This window comes from Balearica regulorum, chromosome 7 (assembly GCF_011004875.1).
Source record: "Balearica regulorum gibbericeps isolate bBalReg1 chromosome 7, bBalReg1.pri, whole genome shotgun sequence".
NCBI lineage: Eukaryota > Metazoa > Chordata > Aves > Gruiformes > Gruidae > Balearica > Balearica regulorum.
Genome location: NC_046190.1, coordinates 21742208 through 21760422, shown reverse-complemented (window position 1 = coordinate 21760422; position 18215 = coordinate 21742208). Strand labels below are relative to the sequence as shown.

At 46.2% G+C, this 18215-nt stretch overlaps 2 protein-coding genes across 3 annotated transcripts; one reads left to right on the top strand and one right to left on the bottom strand.

Moving 5' to 3' along the window:
* Window positions 1-1351: 1351 nt before the first annotated feature.
* HIF1AN (hypoxia inducible factor 1 subunit alpha inhibitor) lies at window positions 1352-11499 on the bottom strand. 2 transcript variants are annotated; one of them, XM_075758405.1, is made up of 8 exons: window positions 11290-11499; window positions 9887-10137; window positions 8474-8622; window positions 6585-6730; window positions 5994-6100; window positions 5391-5454; window positions 5043-5153; window positions 1352-3795 (listed from the first exon to the last, which is right to left on the bottom strand). In XM_075758405.1, exons 1-8 carry the CDS (start codon window positions 11458-11460, stop codon window positions 3751-3753), a joined length of 1044 nt encoding a protein of 347 aa, XP_075614520.1. In that variant the 5' UTR covers window positions 11461-11499; the 3' UTR covers window positions 1352-3750. The 2 variants fall into 2 exon arrangements, with proteins under 2 accessions (XP_075614520.1, XP_075614518.1); XM_075758403.1 differs by lacking the exon at window positions 1352-3795 and adding an exon at window positions 4716-4956 and having other exon boundaries at window positions 11290-11481.
* Window positions 11500-13987: 2488 nt separating this feature from the next.
* On the top strand, window positions 13988-17786 carry NDUFB8 (NADH:ubiquinone oxidoreductase subunit B8). The gene is made up of 5 exons (XM_075758395.1): window positions 13988-14142; window positions 14315-14441; window positions 15026-15125; window positions 16707-16862; window positions 17553-17786. Exons 1-5 carry the CDS (start codon window positions 14043-14045, stop codon window positions 17643-17645), a joined length of 576 nt encoding a protein of 191 aa, XP_075614510.1. The 5' UTR covers window positions 13988-14042; the 3' UTR covers window positions 17646-17786.
* Window positions 17787-18215: the final 429 nt, after the last annotated feature.

The following is an 18215-nucleotide window of genomic DNA, read 5'->3' as shown; positions in this document are numbered from 1 at the left end:
TCCTCAAGCCCTGGCCCTGATCCTGACCCGCTAGCTTTCACCTTGGGCCTGCTCTATCACTCCAGAGTTCCTGGGTGATCACTGAGCTGAGCCTGACACTGATCAGCAAGGGGGTGAAACAGCGCATCAGTTTAAAAACCCATGTTCTTCTCTTTCTACAGGAAAGATCCTGCAGCCATGATCTACAAGGATTAAGAGAAAGGTCAATTCTCCTTCAAAAAACCTCTTTTCAAGGAACAGGGAAATGGGAAAAACAAAAGAGAAGAAAGGTACTATAGAACCTAAGGTAATAAAAGCAAACAAGACTAGAAGTGCAAGTGAAAAATCTTGTCATCTGATCTAGTTTTCAAATGACACATTCTCATACAACAGTTTCCTCTGCTTCTCTGCACAACCTGAGACATTTCTGAGCTTTGTGGTGCCAGCCATGCATGTTCCCAAGAGGCACAGCCACAACACAAAGACTACAGGATCAAGCATAACAGACCACTAAGTTCAGTGGAACAAAAGCGACTGTGTGTTCAGAGACACGCCCAACAGGCACAGCAGGGAAGGGTGAACACCCATGGTCACAGAAGACTTTATCCACTTGTCTTTCCTCCTCCTTCCACATTCACCCTGTCCCCTGAGGGCGTGAGAATGCCAAACATGGTACCCCAGGCTCAGACAGATGTCTGTCTCTCCCCCCACTACCCCCAACATCCCTAATCTCTATTTAACTCTTCCCCACTTTACTACACATTAGAAATTTGTTTAGATTTAGCCAACATTTCACTGATGGTTAGATGCCAAGATTGTAGAGTTAACATTACCATAAAATAACTGTGTCTTTATTAGGTAGAGAGAACTCCACCACCTAAGGCTGCTAACATATAGCAGGGGTACACAGAGAAACCCTCCCCCCAAAATCTCCTTGATCAAAGTATGAATCGGATGAAGGACCAAATGGAGGACATGATATCGCAAAGGATAATCAACTGATAGAACTCATTAGACCTGATAGTCTACTTTGCTCTGTCATCCTGTCAGTGACCAGAGCATGGTGACACCATTCAGGTCAGCAGGGAGGAGAATTTGTTCCCTTCCCACTAACACGTGTTTTTGACAGGGTTCAAGGATACCATCTTATTCCCAGCTTTCCTTTCAGGCTTACGGAAGTAGTATGCGGAAAGTTGTGAAGACATGCAATAATGCAGTTGGTATTGCTATTTTGAAAGCAGTTCTGGAGACCAGCAGCTTTCACCAGTGAAGAACACTGTGGAGTTACTAGAAAGACTGAAAGACACCTTTATACGCACATCTCCTTATACAGCTCTCCTTTACAGCCACTCACAAAATAAAAGCCACACACTTCTGTTGTTCAACATTGGTTGTATTTAAGAACTACACTTCAGAAGGTACCGTGTGTTTGTCACACCCCACCCCCTGCACACACACCCCTAGCAGAGAACACACACAGCTTCCCAATACCATGGCAAGGGGCATTGAAAGCACAAGGTGAAAAGGGAAGGGGGGGGAGTCAGTCCATCAGTGCATTGTAAATGAGCTTTCATGAAGTCAAGTGCAGCAAAACCTGTTCAGACACTTTAAAAGTTAGACCTTTGGCAAATAAAGAAAAAAAAATAGGATCCTAAAGTTCTGTAAGTACCATTCTCTCTCCACACGGGATATAAACTCCCACCCTGAGCTTCAAGAGTTGATGGTGTCTAACAAGTAGTACTGGAGACTACCATGTGCTGAATAAATAGCACAGAGATGGGATTTCATTTTAGCATCTTTCAATCAAGGGCATGTGCCCAGGATTCCTAGAAAGGCCTTGCTTTTGGCCAGAGTCAGCAGCTTAGCCTTCGTCCCCACTTGCCCAAAGGCTGGGCATTGGTAAGTATCCAGCTGAGTGACCTTCGTCTGGATCTAACCACAGCTCTGGAGAGTCTGCGACAAGTAACATGGCAGTCAGACTACTCAGTGACACAGACATATTTCTTTAAACAAGGACCCTGCAGCTGCCAATTACACTTCATTTGTTCTGACCTGTAAAGCAGCCAGAAAACTAACCCCTGGGACCTGTTTGAGAAGCCTTTCACCTTTGTGCAAAGACAAGCTCACTGCAAGTGGTGCAGGAGCTGTCCCAGAAAAAGATGGGACCCGAGGCCAAACATGGAACACTTCTTGAGCAGCATGTTCTCAACACTTTTATCAATCTCATGTCAGAACAAGCCCCAAAAAACAAGGGGGAAAACACTGGGAAGTCTCAACAGAACAAATTCTCCACTATTCTCTGGGATGAGATATATGGGCTATGAAACAGCTTCTCCCACCTCTAGCTCTTGGGACCCATTACAACCACATCAAATATACAAGACCTTTGCACACCCCCCCCCAAACCAGGGACAGCAGTGCAGTGCACCTCTGGGAATAAAAAAGCCAGCCTCCATACAAGCCTAAGGCTTTTGCATGGAAGAGGAGGAGGAGGAAAGCAAAATGATTTTTCAGGGTGATTGCCAAGGACTCAAACAGAGGCTTGCCTGGTTCCTGTGCCCTGGTCTTCTCACTTCCTGGCCTGCCATGTCAAGTCCCAGAACACAAAAAGGATCAAGATAAACTTAACCACATTTAAACAGAAAGCCCTGACCTCTTTCACATGACTGTACAAGGAAGGGAACCACACACTGGCATAGATTTAACTGATGGACAGGAGCCACACAACATCACACGAACATGTGCACCTGTGCGCAGCCACACACACTCGAGTTCTTGCAGTTCCAGTAAAAAGGGCACTTTCCCATGTTAGTCCGAGGAGTCAGCACCCCTGGTTGGGAGAAGGGAGGCTCTGTACCTGTCTGACACTGCATTTTGACAGTCTAGCTCGGCACCCCAGGGGAATTTCTCTTAAAAACATGGCTTAACCATTCAAGACTTGGAGAATGCCCTGGCATTTATGCATCTCCCTTCATAACGCTACATCCCCTTTTAACCGCACTGCAGCTTCAGAAGAGCAGGAGAGAAGCCTTCACTCCCCAGAGAAAGCTGTCGCAAAGGAGGTTTATCTAGACTCCTACAACACAGATGCTATTTAGAGAGCACAGGATTTGGTGCTCACACACTAGATTAATTCACTCTGATCTCTACCCTGTACTAAGTCCAAAGCATAGATGTCTTAAGTTGAAGAAATTGAATGATTTGTCCAGTTGCTCATTACACACGGGCCATCTCACATGTTTGTTTCCATTATACAAAAAGGTTCCAGAGTTGAGCATGGACAGGTCCTCTAACAACAGAGGACTGTGAAACCAATCACTTCCCATCTCATATCCACTGCAGGCACCAACATACAAACCCAGCCAGGAGGCCCAAATGCCATGAGGCCGAGGAAACAAGATCACTCCTGGATCTCCTCCAAGCTCTTCTTCAAATGCCTGACAATCCTGAAGCAACACATCCGAGTGCCAGAAGCCACACTTCTTGTTGTGGCAAACAGGGCAGAGGGAGAAAAAAAAACAAGTTAGTGAGCATGAATCCAGCTTCCAATAAGTGCAGACTCTTTCTTGGGAGGTTCGGTTAGATGAGAGTGGAGGATGAATGGGGTACTAACGGTTTTGCAGTTCCAGTAGCCCCCTTCATTGTAGTGGGGCAGGGATGGGCCAGGAGACCCATCAGTCTGTTAAGTGCTGCGTGCAATACTAGCGCTCAGTATCTTCCATTGCTTGTGAACAAAGCAGCTCCAACATCAGTCACCCGGGCAGCCAGGCATTAGTCATACCGTCCCTTAATCATCATATTCAACAAGGGACCCACCTGTTCAAAGCAAAACCAGATCGTTAGCCAGGACAGTTACACAGAAATGGCACCTGCAGAGCCTGCTCACTCTGCATCCCAACACCTTATGAGCTGAGCAGCCCAGGGCAGAGGATCTCAGTGCATAAACTGAGCCTAAGGTACACCGAATCACTTTAAAAGTATTTTCTAGATAAAACACTGGGGCACTCTTGAGCACATCCTCAAATACCCTACCAAAATTGCAGGGTTCTCTGCTAACACCCAACTTCAGTTGTCTTCAAAACATTGCATCAATGGTATTTATTTGAAACTTTTTAACTTCCCACCCTAGATTTGTGATTTCTCAGTAGATGCTATTAAAAAGAGCCAACAGTCATCAGGGGTTGCTTTTTGCAGGGCACAGAAGGAACATTCTTACTCACTGAATCCTCTCTGGTCCTTGGGATCCCCTGGAAGGCTAGGACTGATGATTTTGCTAAGGTTTTGTTTCAGTCAAGACCACTCCCATTTCTCAGCACTGTATGATCACTGAGGGAAGTTCAGTGTGCTATGGCAGTAAGATAATCTCAGGGAAGAGGCATGATCTCACACGAGTGTGCTAAAGAGGAGTTTCTGCACAGTGGTAAGGGTTACAGACCATGAAAACATTTCTGTGCACATCCTGTATTTCCCCTTCCAGATCAGCAGGAGATCTTCAAAAGCATACTTTTAGTACTTCAATCTGGTTTTTTTTAAATACCAGTTGGTTAAAATTACAAAGAATTCAGAGATGACAGAGACAGGCATTAAGGGGGAAGCACATGAGATTTCTCTTATTTAAGAAACTTGGATTCAACAGGTAGAACAGTTTTTTGGGGTTTTTTTGCTTGTCCGGTTTTGGGTTTGGGTTTTTTTTTGGTGGGTTTTTTTTGGTTTTTTGGTTTTTTTTGCAAATACTGGGTATCGTTGCTGCACAGAAGGCTAAGGAGAGTTTGGGAGCAATGCTTTCCTGGCAGTGCCCAAAGCCAAGGTACACCTTCCCCCACATACAAGAACAATTACTCCACTGTTTGTAGTGGTCCTCTCCAGAATTATAATTTAAAGAGCTTGCCTTTTTGTAGCCAAAGGACCTTCTGAAGACAGCAGGAAGAACCATTCACAGCAACAGAGCAACCCTTTCTCCTACCCTCACTGTGACACCTGCAGAGCCAAATAGTTGGCATCTCGAGTTTTGCATTAAGCCATAACAATTTCAACAGCACTGACTATATGGTTCTTTTTTGTACCTCTTGTGGATTTCCTAAGGCTTCTCCCAACATCTTCTCAATGTTCCTCATTATCGCCACTTTCTGATGAGCCTTTAACGGATACTCAATTCTCTTTGGGGTTGGGGCACCCTGAAATATCAAAAATAGCTCATTGCATGCTTCCTGAATTGGCAGATTATTCCACCTTCTCCCAGCCACCCAGTTCTTCAAACACCACTCGAAAGGGAGAAAGTAGCTTTCAGCTTTAAAGCAAAGGATTTGGTGCAATGAAGTTCTCATATTGACAGCACGTGCCAATACATCCCACCTGAAAAAATCCTCTGGGAGAGAGCTATCCAAGTTGCGCAGGAAGGTGTTTGTACTCACCTTGTACCAGAAGTTCACAGTGATGGTAATCCCCCCATTCAGGAGAGACTCAATGTGGTGCCACCTGCATGGAAACCATACAAAAAAGAAAAGAAACTATTGCTGTAGCTTATAGTGAAATACCTTGGATGGATGAGTTCAGACTGGACTAGACAAGCCTTGCCCTATACCTCCATCATCAAGACCTCAGAACTTCTGGAAAGCTCTCCTTATTTAAATATAGATCCTTTTCTTGCACACGTTAGTGGAGTACTTGCACAATAACAGTGTCAGGAAGAATTACCACTCCCATCCAACAGACAGGAAGTAGAAGCAGATTGGCCCAAAATATTCCAGAACGTATCCTACTTGCTGGAGAAGTCAAACCAAAGAGAGGTTGTGGCAGCCACATCCCTGGAAGTGTTTTAAGGCCAGGCTGGATAAGGCTTTGGGCAACCTGGTCTAGTGGAGGGTGTGGAACCAGATGATCTTTGAGGTCCCTTCCAACCCAAACCATTCTAAGACTGTATGAAAATTCTCTTAAGAGCCAACCCAACACTTTAAGCAGAAGACTTTTTAAACCTTTGTTTGCTGATCGCTGTGCAGTTCCAACATCCTTCTTACCAGTACATGGGTATGTATAGGACATCCCCTGGACCCACCACCGTCTCATAGCCAACCACGCTCCGGAAGTTTGGAAACTTCTCATAGTCAGGATTGTCAAAGTCCACCTAATGGAAGAAAACATTAAGAAACTCATAAGAACTTCCTGCAATGACAATCCTTATTATTGGCGCTCAGTATCAAATCCTCCAGATCTTCTCTATATGGCTTTTACATTGATTCACGTCTTAACTCCATTGTGAGGTCCTGCAGTACCCTAAAAGTACCACCAACTGAGACATCTGAACAAATCTGTGTTTGACCAAGTGATCAATGAAACAGAACAGAGAAGGCAGAAACTGCAGCCCAATTATGCTATCAGCAAGATGTTTACAGCTCTAGCACTTGCAAGCCAGGATCAGACACAAACAGACACACCACCAGTCCTTCCATCCATTTTCAACGTATTCAGCAATTAACAGATCTGAACGCAGGTTTTGCAAAAGCTCAGCAAGTGGTATGCAGCTTTAACTCCAGCGCAGCTTCCTCCCACCCAGCATCTCCACAAATGCCCTTTTTTAGCATGGAGCAGAGAACAGATCTGCCTCTCACCTGGCTCTGTCTGTCACACGGATGATGCACAGGATAAGGGTAGAGGCATTCAAACTGATCAGGAGGGAACAGGATACACCTCTTGTAACCCTTAATCTGAGCGAAGAAGTTCTGCTGCTCATCATAATGAGCTGGTGTCACATTCCCTATGGGGAGAGAAAAGATGATGATCGAGACACTCTTATGTACACGTATGAAAGATGGAAGCAAGTTATATTCCTTGATAAAGACAGTAAATACACTCCCACATATTCAGAAAACTAAATAAGGAAAATGACCGCAGGAATGTTAGAAATTGATTGCTGTATCAGTCAGCCTTTATTGAGCAGTTGCGATCCCACTTAATTTCCCTTCTAAATCCCTACTCAGCAACTCAAGCTCTACAGGATTAGGATTTCCAGCTTGTTTCCATGAACAGCAGATGGTGAGTGTTGACAGGAAGCTTTTTCATAAAACACTGTTTAGATGACAAGTTGTGGAATGGACTTATTAGTCTAGAGAAAAGGAGTCTAACAGTCTGATTTTGAAAAAAAAGTCCTAGTAGTTTTGCAAGAAAACAAGTAAACAAATCGCTGTCATTGGGGGTACCAACAGCACCTCCTCAGTGTGATTAACGGTTATGAAGCTTGACTGTCACCACTAGATCTTGAATTTAATCAAATATTATTTAAATAGAGCGGGTCATTTTGTACGCCTCAGAACAACATTTTTCAGTCTGTTTGCTAATTCAGATATTAATCTTTTAGCTTGTTTTTATATGTATTTTCACTAAAAAGAATTAAGGTAACAGTTAACCCCCTAACTTCATTAAACAGATCATACAATCACATGTTCCTGTAAAGACACTCCTTTTATCTAGCACACACTGGTTCGAGACAATTTCTTGGTTCTTGTGCATAACCTGTCGATAATAGGATTTTAGTGATCATTTTATGACCTGTAGGGAAGAGTTGGTGCAGTGCTTTTATATGAAGTTCTCTCCTCTCAGCTAATAAAACAAGTGGCAAACTACTGTAAAGTTGAGTATGACTTGTCACAAAGGGGAAAAAACATCTGCTGTCAGAACTGAACAGCCATGAACTGCCAAGTAATTAGAATTGGTCCATGACAACTGGATGTGATGGCCACACTGATTATAGGCCATCCCACTTCACGAAACCATGTACATTCCTTGCCCTGTTATTGAGATTACTTTCTACTAGAATGCTCTCCTTGTCAACAGCGTAGTAGTACCTCTGTCTAAGGCACCTGCCTATCAGTCAGTCTCCACATGGATTTGGAACTCCACTCCATCCAGATATTTTTAGGATTTACCCACCTTCAAGTTCTCCAGTGCCCTCTAACCTTCCAAGAAGAAATTCAGCTCTTAATTGAAAGAGAATTCCTCCCCACAGTGTACCAGATCAAATAAGAACAAATGCTTCACAGAACAATCAACATTTCCTCCTGGGTAGACACTGGACATGCTAAGCCCAGAAGACACAACTTAGCTCAACTTGCAAACCCTTTTGCATCTTAAAACTGCAGACTCTGAGCATTTTAAGTCTCCAGCACCTGAAGCATCCAAACAATAAACAGGTCTCAGAATATGATTAGCAATTACTGAAAACACAGCCCTACCAGCATCACACAGAGCCTTTCCATAAGGAGATTACATCCAGGCATTCAAGTACGTCCCTGGGGAAACACAGGCTATTCCTTTGGTTGTTACCTCTCTATAACCCAAGTTAAGTTGTGACAACAGTCACAACACAAAGCTTAAAGTGCCTGCTCTGAAAGAACACTTATGAACTAGTGGAAAATCCATTTGAAAGACCTTCTGGAACTGAAATACAGAGCTGCTGACCAAATCTTCTCCCCTCCTCCTCCAGCCAGAGGAAACCGCTTACCTTCCATGCCAATAAGAAGCAAGTTAGAAGTCAGCTGACCCCAGCCACGTTTCCCTTGCTGCTTGTTAATCCAGTTCCAGTTGAAGCCAAGGAAATCCACGACAATTTTCCTTCCAACTGTGTCATTCAGCGTTTGCTGCAGATATAGCCTGTATTTTCCCAGAGACAAGCAGAAATCAAGTATTAAGCTTTGTCACGAACATAAAGACATATCTTCCGATCTCTTCAGAAAGATTTCAAAACAAAGAAACATAACTCCTAGAGATGCTGTTCTATCACTACATGCCACAAACACCTGTGGAAGGAAACAGTTTCAAAAAGTCCCCAGACTTTGCTGAAAGACTTCCTGGTACAGAAGGGAACAGAACTCAGTTCTGCTTGAACAGTCACAAAGAAAAAAAGAGAAATTTAGAGCAAGAACAACCCCCTCACAGTGCAGGAGGAGGAAACTGTAAACAGGCCACTATCAAATATCAAACACACTCATGAATAATCCCCAGATAAATGCCAACACTCTCTTTCATCTGCAATAAGAGTTACTTCTACTAGAAATGTGTGAGAGCCAAAATGAGCTCAGGAAACTCAGCACGTTTCAGTATCAAGTTAATTTAAAGCCACACTTACATTTAGACATAGAGGATCAGAGGAATCAAACACCTGTATTAACAACCACAGTATTACAGAATACTGTCTGTCTACAATGGTGGAAAGAAAATGCATTTTTAAGCTCAAGGACTGCCTTCTCTCTTGCAAAAAACACACCCGAAGCTGAGAAAAAAGAGAAAGGTACAGACAACAAGAGGACAAGGACACAGAGTTGCTTCCAATTCAGACACAATTAAGCATCCCTAAGTCTTTTTAGAGAGCTGGTGACCGATAAAATTAACTGAGGGTTTAAGTACAGTTGTTAATAGTTGTATTCCATATAAATGTGAAGCTCCTCTCAATAACTTACAGCTCTGTTAGTGGTGTAGGCCATCGCCACCACCAAATACACTGCACATATACAACCTTTTCTCATCTTTCTGTAAGAGGGTTAGCACCAGCTACCTTGATATTCTGTAAAAAAGGCCGAGAGCTATAGCCTGTACCTTTTAATCAGATAACTAAGCTCCTCTACTAATACCATAGCCTGCCAAAAGAAAGTGAATCTTGAGGTTTTCTCTATCCAAACCCTGCCTCAGATGGAGAAGGAAATAAATCTCTGCAGACAATATGAACAGTTTGATTAACTAATGGTATGACTTTTTTAATCAGCTAACAAGGCTGCTGTCAAGTAGCTGCCCTTCAGGAAAAGCAGGGCTATAAAAAAAATGAAAAGTTTGAGAGGTCTTAATGATCAACACTCACTGAAAAGAAACTTACCCCCTACTTAGACCTGCAGAAATGGAGAAACCTCCATGTATCACTCACCTCTCAGCACTCCCTTTTTGTTGTATTTCTTTGAGTCTCTCCACAAAATCAGCAAACTTCATCTCTTCCCTGCTCGACTTGGGTTTGAAGTTCTTAAAATTGGCCATCTTCTTCTCATCATAGTACAAAAACTTGTGTGTGCTGGCACTATACACTGAGAAGTCCCCATTGCCAATGTTTTCCTGGAGGTAGTCCAGGTCCCATTTCAGAGCAGGATAAACCAGATTTGTATCTGTCAGCACCACTGGCTCCTGGAGAGAAACAGGAAGTGTATTGATTCAAGGACCTCTTGAACTTGAGAACAATCACATTCATTACTGCAACCACACAAACTCTCTTGGAAAACAGGGAATTGGAAAAGACATTTAGAGTAATCAGATATCTTGGTTGGGGGAGAAAAACAAACAAAACATTATAGGAAGTTTTAAGAAAGTGGTGGCCTGCTTCTACAGCAAGCTCCTGGTAGCAATGGGACAGATTGTGCTATCTACTTAGCTAATCTCTAACACATGAGGTTAGACAAACATGAGCTGGGAACAGTTTTAGGCCTACTTGGTCCTGCCACGTAGCAAGGAGACACAACAGATTCTGTCTGGTCACTTCCAGCCTCAGCTAGGAAAGGGTAAATGCTGCTACCTCTGAATCCAGAAAAAGAGACAGCACTCATCTCTTCTCAGAGGACTGCAGATAACCTTCAGCCACAGGAAAACTGAGATTACCCCATCTCTTCTACACCAAAACCAGAACCACTACAAAAGGAAAACAAAGGACATCACCTATCTCCTCAACTATAAACAGTAACCAACCAAACCAAGAATGACAGCTGCTGTGTTTCCCAGCTGTGCGTGCACAGCTCTCCTTCTTGCAGGCTTTCTTTAAAAAAAACCCAAAACAACCAGCAATCTTACCAAAACTAGATGGAACTTGTCCATAGCCAATACAAGAGCCACAATTGCAAGGCAACCTGTGCATCTGTGGCCGCTCTCACTTAGAAAATAGCGAGCATGTGCCCATGGTTTTACACATTTCCACGATTTCCATCCGGAAAACAAAGCACTTAGAGCAAATGTTTCCTGCAAGTTTCACAACTCAGCACCGTGGGACCAAAAAGAAATGTCCACTACAAGTAAGAGGGACGGGACAGCGGCAACAACCAAGCCCGCGCGGGGAGGACGCAGACAGCCCGCTAGCGCAGAGGGACAGAGCCGGGATGGGGAGATGAGCGCACCCGGGACGGCACCGGGACCCGGGAGAGCCTCGCACTTTGCGAGCCCCTCTGCGGGCACTGCTCTGCCCGGCCTGAACGGGCAGGGCAGGCAGCCCCCACACCGCGAAGCACAAGCCCCCCGGCCCCGCCGCGGCCCCCGGGCCAGGCCAAGACAAGCCGCCGTTGTCCACCGCACCTCGTTCTCGATGAGCTCCTCGGCGCGGGGGTCGCTGTGGCTGAGCCGCGGGATGGGCCGCGTCTCGAAAGAGTAACGACGGAACTGGGAGTCGCTCCAGCCGGGACCTGCCGCTGCCGCCGGGCCCTCCCGGCAGCCAGCAGCCGCCGCCGAGGAGGAGGCCGCCGCCATCGCCGCCTCCACCGGAGAACCCGGAACTAGAAAGCCGGAAACGGAAGTTGCCTGCCCATGGCAACACCGGAAGCGAGGGGAGAAGGCGGGAGGCGGAGGGGCACCATGGAGAGGGAGCGGCACCAGGAGGGCGCGGCGTCGGCGGCGAGCGGCGCCCCCGCGCGGCGGGAGGTTGGAGGAGGCGTCTGCTCCCCTGTGCGTTTTCGTTTCCAAAGGTTTTGGACACCAGCGGAGCTGAAAGTCCACGCGCGGAAAACCCCACTACAGAAGCCAGAATGGCTTGTGTGTGAAGACAGGGACGCCAACGCACATCACTGCGTTGCAGGAGGGACTCGGGCCCTGGGAGGATGGGTCACGGCCGCCATGGCAGGCAGGCCCCTGCACCCCGAGATGGCGACCGGCCGCCCACGAGGCCTCGCTTCCTCCGTGAAATCGGCTGTACAGCGGTGTGTGGGCACTCGGGGCTCGGCCCCGTGCCACCCTCCCAGCTTTCGGCTGACGGTCCCTTCCCCTTGAGGTCTCCGGCTGCTGACAGGGCACGAGCGCTGCTCTTTGGGAGCTGGTCCACTGCCATGCCCCTGAGGGGACCGCAAACTGCCCCTTGTCCTCCGCCCATCTACATGTACAGCTGTGCTTTGTGCCTCTAAACTAGAAGTTTAATTACACTTCTGGTGTTAATTCACAGCTGCAAGACAAAATATGTCGCGCTGCTTGGTATAACTAACATCTGCCTTTTGATTGTGAACGGACATTGTGTGACTACATTGTTTTAGCAAGATTTCATGAATTGCATGCCTAGGGCCGGAGTGATCGATTTTTTTTCTTAGTGTGTGTTTATTACATGAAACAAAATATACACTTTGCTTTTAATCTGGAAGCAGCAAGAATGATGACTGCTCTGTCCCAAGAATGAGTGCCACATGAATGAAGCCTCAGCTCTTGAGAAAATATTGGTCTCTGGCATTCAGAGGTTTTCATTTTGCAGTAGATGGATTTGCTGTTGTAGCTGTGTAGAGCTTTGCCTTCGTGAGAATAATGCAATCTATTTTCCTCTGTCCTTCCAAAATTTATGAATGTGCTTAGTTTCTAGGAAAAGGAGTGTACCCTCACCTTTTAAATCTACAGCACTACTCCTGTACCGGTTAGGAAAAATTTTTACAACGTGTTTGCAAACATATTTGGGTGCTCAGAAAGCTTGAGCTGCATCTGTGGAAGACTCAAGCCAAAAAGTAAATACCCCACGGTGAAAAGCCAATGTCGGGAGCAGCCGACCCCGATCCGAGCCCGCAGCGAGGTCTGCACCCAGACTGACGGTGCAGCCAGGAGCCAGAGGTCCCCACTTCCAGCATGGCACTGCAGCCCCCAAAACAGGGGGACAGGCACTGAACACTGCTCCACGGAAAACGCCGGCAGCTTCTGCACTGGAAGGTTGGGCTCTGAGTTAGTAACTTCATTAAATAACTAATTGACGGACTAACTTCACTGCATACTTGGTTGTAAGGGAGTTGGCTGAATTAAGACGTCGTCCCTAAAACGACATGACAAGGCGCTTCTTTGGGCTAAGTGAAAGGATCCTGTTCTAGTCTGTGACAATGCCCCCGCCTCAGGCACGCTGTGTCTCAGATATATTGTTGTGGTTCATCACTATCTTCATTCAATTAGTGGATTTACAATTAATGTTGTTATTAGAAGGAATGACTTTAATGACAAATTGTCCATGATAGTTTTTGATCTGCAAAGGTTTATAATGTAGATCGTTATAGAGACATTACCCGTTATGGCTGATGTGAATAACTGAAGGAAAATGAGTTCAACTATCACAGAGTTTACATAATGAAGTAAACTGCAAAATCCTTTAATGCTCATATCGATTTTATCTACGATGATACATCGCTTACGTTTGAAGAATAGCATCGCTAAATTAACATGCTGTTTCAGCTGTTCATGTCTCCCTGGCTCCACAGAGGTAAGACGATTACATTTGGGTATTAGCTTTAATAATATTGATACTGATAGAGAGAAGGCAATTTGCATAACGACGCCAGCTACAGCATCGATCCGACTGAGCATCGACCTGGCTGCTCCGCGGGAGGCTGCCCCGCGTCTGGGACGTAATACCTGCCATAAATTCCCATTACTCTGCTTCAGACAATGACAGCCAGGGCGAAATACCACTCCGGTGCCCTTTCTGTCCATGAGCTCCTGTGTCAACACTATAATAACAGCGGATGATTAATTAATGCCGTGCACGGGGTGTTCGTACTCTACAGTGCGGGCGGTGGCTGGGGTCGCCCCGCCCCGATCCAGCCCCGCCCCGATCCAGCCCCGCCCCGATCCAGCCCCGCCCCCGATCCAGCCCCGCCCCGATCCAGCCCCGCCCCGATCCAGCCCCGCCCCGATCCAGCCCCGCCCCCGATCCAGCCCCGCCCCGATCCAATCCCGCCCCCGATCCAGCCCCGCCCCGATCCAGTCCCGCCCCGATCCAGCCCCGCCCCGATCCAGCCCCGTCCCCGCGCACCTTCTTGCCCCGAGCTCTTCTGTCCTTGCCGGCTACCGTTGGCCGCGCCTGCGCGGTGGCAGCAATGGCGGCGGCTGGGCTCCGCGGTGTCCTCTGGCAGCGGGCGGCCGCCCGGCTGTGGGCGGCGCGGGTCGCTGCGGCGGCGCCCCCGGGGGCGCGGGCGGGTGAGCACGGAGACGGAAGCGGGGAGACCTCGCTCGGCGGCGGGGCGGGTGTCCTTGGGGCGGTGGGCCAGTGACTCCGGGGCTGGGGTGTGAGGGTGGCGCGACCTCCCCGGCCTGGCTGCGGCTGCCGGCGGGGCCCGTGTCCACCTTTGCCTTGTTGCTCTCCCGCCAGCCTCGGAGATGTCCAAGGACTTGCTGCCTGGGCCGTACCCCCGGACACCGGAGGAGCGGGCAGCTGCCGCAAAGAAGTACAATATGCGGGTGGAAGACTATGAGCCCTACCCTGACGACGGCTTTGGGTGAGCTGGGGGGTTCCGTGCCCCTGCAGCCGGGGAGCAGGCCAAGGCCAGCACCTCCCGGCAGGCTGGTAGTCTCTGTTGAATGCCTGGAGATGCTGTGCTGTGAGCTTAGAGATTTGAAGGCATGCACCAGTATTTTAAAACAGGAACAAATGGAATGAGTTGGAGGCCTGTGTGAATAAAGTGTTGTATGAGAGACTAAATATGCCGTTGTAATGCAGGGCTAAGAGGGATGAACTGAAAGCCATCTCTGAAATAAATGTTGGGGGAATATGTTGCTGTGTGCAAAATGCTAGATAACTAGGGTTCTGTATTTCACTTAAGCTTGCATTTTCTTCCAGCTAGTATAGCCTAAAAAGGCCACTTTGAGGAATGCAATTTGTTATGATGACTGGCATCGAGGTGATGACTGTTGTGCTAGTTGCATGTATGCATTTAAAATATGTGTATACATAGGAGCTATAAAAACAAAGTAATGTTTAAGTCTTCCGTTTCCATAGGCCTATGCTATGGTGTCTCCCCCAAAATGTTTCTAAGTTAATACAGATTTCTTGTATGTTTGGGTATTTTTCTGTTTCACACAGGTATGGTGACTATCCCAAGCTCCCTGATAAGTCGCTTCATGAGAGAGACCCCTGGTACCAGTGGGACCAGCCGGACATGAGGCATAACTGGGGAGAGCCGGTAGGGATGTTAATAGCGCCTTTCATTATGATTGCAATGTTACTGTTACTAAATACTAACGTGCACATCTTGTCAGTGCTTTCTGTTTAATCCTTTGTGTAATTGCATCATCAACTGCAGCTGTGTTGCCTGTGCAAGCAGGGACAATCAGTTGGAGGGAAGCTTAGGCTGTGGGCATCAGGGTAAATATTTTGAAACTGTTGAGGAATGTTAACATCTTACTACATATGAGGAGGGAGACTTTACAAACTCAATTTTTTTTCTGTAGGAATAGGAAAGTCTCATCCATTTTCTTTGCCTGATGTGACTCAGTATGAGAACTTAGTTCAGAATCACTTAGCAAAGAAGCCATAATTTGAGTAAAGTCCTTCTAGTACAATGGAAGTAACTACTGCTGCTTTATTACTTCAGGGTTGTTTTGGGATAGTATATATGTAAAGAGGTTTTCTCTGAAGAAAGTTTGCAAGATATCATTAAGAGAAATAGATGAATAGAGCATCTGTGTTGACTTCCAAAATTTAAGTTCCTCAGACTCCTTGTAAAGGAGTAACTTCAGTTAGCGCATGGTCTTTCTGTGAATGACTGCAGTCTAACTGTGGTTACTGAACTTGGTAATTGACTTGAGCTCTTCTTAATGAAAGCAGAGATTATGTAAGCATGTGTATGTAATACATCATAGTATAAACATGCAAGAGCATCATAGCATGTGTACCACGGTAAAATTTAAAGTGAATGTTGTAATGACTGTAGAAGCGCATGAAGAAACCTGTGGTGATTCTGTATTGTGGTGGTGCTTGGTACAGGCAGGCTTGTGTAGGTACCCTTGCAGGTGGAATATATTGCTGTGTCTCAGGTGTCAGCAGATGCCTCTGTTTAGGCAGTAGAATTCTGCTCGGTCTGGTGCTCTGGGTTTGATAACAAATGGCCCTGTGTGCAAAGGGGAAAGATGGGGAGCTAGAGGCAGGACTTGAGCTGCAAATTAATGAGTTCTCTGCTTTCATTAATGTGAAAGGGGACTATAAGCAGAACATGCTTAGGACTTCCCTATGTATAATTTGAGGCAGAAGCTTGAATGCCCTCTGCTTCAGTCAGGAAGGGCATTATCTTGCTACCAGCCCTGCTCTTGTCATGGAGTCACAGTGGCAGGTGCTCTACCTGTTTTGAGAAACCAGCTTCCATGTGGCAGGTATTCCTTCTTTGTTTGAAATAATGTCTGTTGAGGTGTGTGACTGAACTTCCATAAATGAGGGTACTGATTCATACCATGACTTTTCAACAGTGCTGGGGGACAAATCTAAGGTGGAGTGATTATGTATATAATACAAGCTGCTGCTATCCTATATTTAAGCATATTGTCTGGTATAAACATAGGGTGGAATTTGGAGTCCTGAGTTATGTAAGTGACAACTTGCTGTGACTGTAGGTAGATCACTTATCTCCTTTGTGGCTTTATCACCACTTGTGAGATGGGGATAAATCTGCTTCTGGCAGTTTTGTGAATGTTGTAAAGCACTTCTTCCCTTGATAGAAGCAGCTTGAGCACAGTTGATAAATGTGCAGCCATTTTCTTTTGTTCTTTAGATGCACTGGGACTTTGACATGTATATTCGGAATCGCGTTGATACATCTCCCACTCCAGTTCCCTGGCACACCATGCGCAAACACTTCCTTGTCTTTTTGAGTACCATGCTGATCATGTTTGGTCTTGGAGAGATCTATCCATCTTACAGGCCTGTGGTGAGTGACACACTTGGGTAAAGGGAATAAAAGTAGCTGTGTCTCTTGTCACCGCGGATGTGTAGGAAGAGTGGCTTTGCTGAAGCTGAATGATGGGTGGGAATGTAAAACTCTGCTGCTGGCAGGCGATGGGCCAAGGGGTGTCCTGTGGCCTCATCCAGCCTGAGTTGTTCTGTTGAATGGCTTGGCTCAGCCCACAGGTTCTGCTTTGTAGTGAGCAGTGCCTGCTTGTAGGGAACTAATTTTAAGTTGTACTTCTTACAGTATCCCTTCTTTGGTCTAGGTATTCTCCTCCCCTGTGTGCATCTGCACAAGGGACATGCTTTATCTCTTCTCTTGCCCTGTGTTTTTAGTTATATAATGATCTGGGTCATTTGGAATGTACTTCTGAAAAATACATCTGAATACACAAACAGCTTTTGCAATACATTATCCTCATGCTGCGAGATGAACTTTTGGTGAAGATTAAATGCAAGACCACCTTGATGTTACTGTTAAAGGATGTGGATTTGTACAAAGAACTCTAACTCTGAATTTACTTCTCTTGTACTCTAATATCCCTGCTGAAGAACTTAAGAAATGTAAATTTTAGTTGTAAATGACAAGCCTTGATTTGGGTGGGGTGGGGTGAGACATTTTCCTGTTATCCCTTAATTTGCTTGGTGAATTTGCCACTATCTCTCCCTGTAGGGACCGAAGCAGTATCCCTTCAATGACCTGTATCTGGAGAAAGGCGGAGACCCCAATAAAGAGCCACCAGTGGTGACGCACTATGAAATCTGAAAGTTGTCAGAAGTGCTGTGTTTCTCCTGCATCAGCTCTGCTGGGGATGTCATCTTCTCTAGTGTTCGCTGTGGCACGTGTTAACACTTGTTCATCAACTTTCAGCCACTAACTGCAGTGAAATATATCAATGATACCCACTGTGCTAGCTGTCTTCTGTTGGTTTGAGAAGGCTGAATGATGGCTGATGAAACTGAATGACCTTTGCCCCACAGATACTAGCCCATTTAGAAAACCAGTAAAGTTCTGCGTGCAGTCCTGGGACTGCTGCTAGTTTATGTACCTTGTACACAAACATTCCTTAGCTAAGCCTGTTTGTGGCAGATACTGCCTATTACCAAGTGGCTTACTCCAGGTGCTGCTTGGAGTTGAACAAGTGTCATCGTGTAATGTGAAATGACAGGCACAACCACAGTGGCCAGCGCTTGGGAGTCTCCTGCTGTCTGGATAACTGTCTGTCCTTACTGGGATTTGGCTTTGAGCTCTTCCTGATCTGACTACTCCTGAAATGAAGCTTGCACAACCAGTAGGAAGCAGTAGTGAGGCACAGAGCCTTGCAGTGTATGGCCT

Excerpts from the sequence above, each read along its gene's own strand:
- HIF1AN (XM_075758405.1), bottom strand. The coding sequence starts at position 11,460 with ATGGCGGCGGCCTCCTCCTCGGCGGCGGCTGCTGGCTGCCGGGAGGGC. Across the intron at positions 8,623-9,886 it reads CAAAAAGGGAGTGCTGAGAG|GCTATATCTGCAGCAAACGC; the intron begins GTGAGTGATACA and ends GGGAAAATACAG. Across the intron at positions 3,796-5,042 it reads CCTTAGGAAATCCACAAGAG|GTGGGTCCCTTGTTGAATAT; the intron begins GTACAAAAAAGA and ends TGCTTTGAACAG.
- NDUFB8 (XM_075758395.1), top strand. The coding sequence starts at position 14,043 with ATGGCGGCGGCTGGGCTCCGCGGTGTCCTCTGGCAGCGGGCGGCCGCC. Across the intron at positions 14,143-14,314 it reads GCCCCCGGGGGCGCGGGCGG|CCTCGGAGATGTCCAAGGAC; the intron begins GTGAGCACGGAG and ends CTCTCCCGCCAG. Across the intron at positions 16,863-17,552 it reads ATCCATCTTACAGGCCTGTG|GGACCGAAGCAGTATCCCTT; the intron begins GTGAGTGACACA and ends CTCTCCCTGTAG.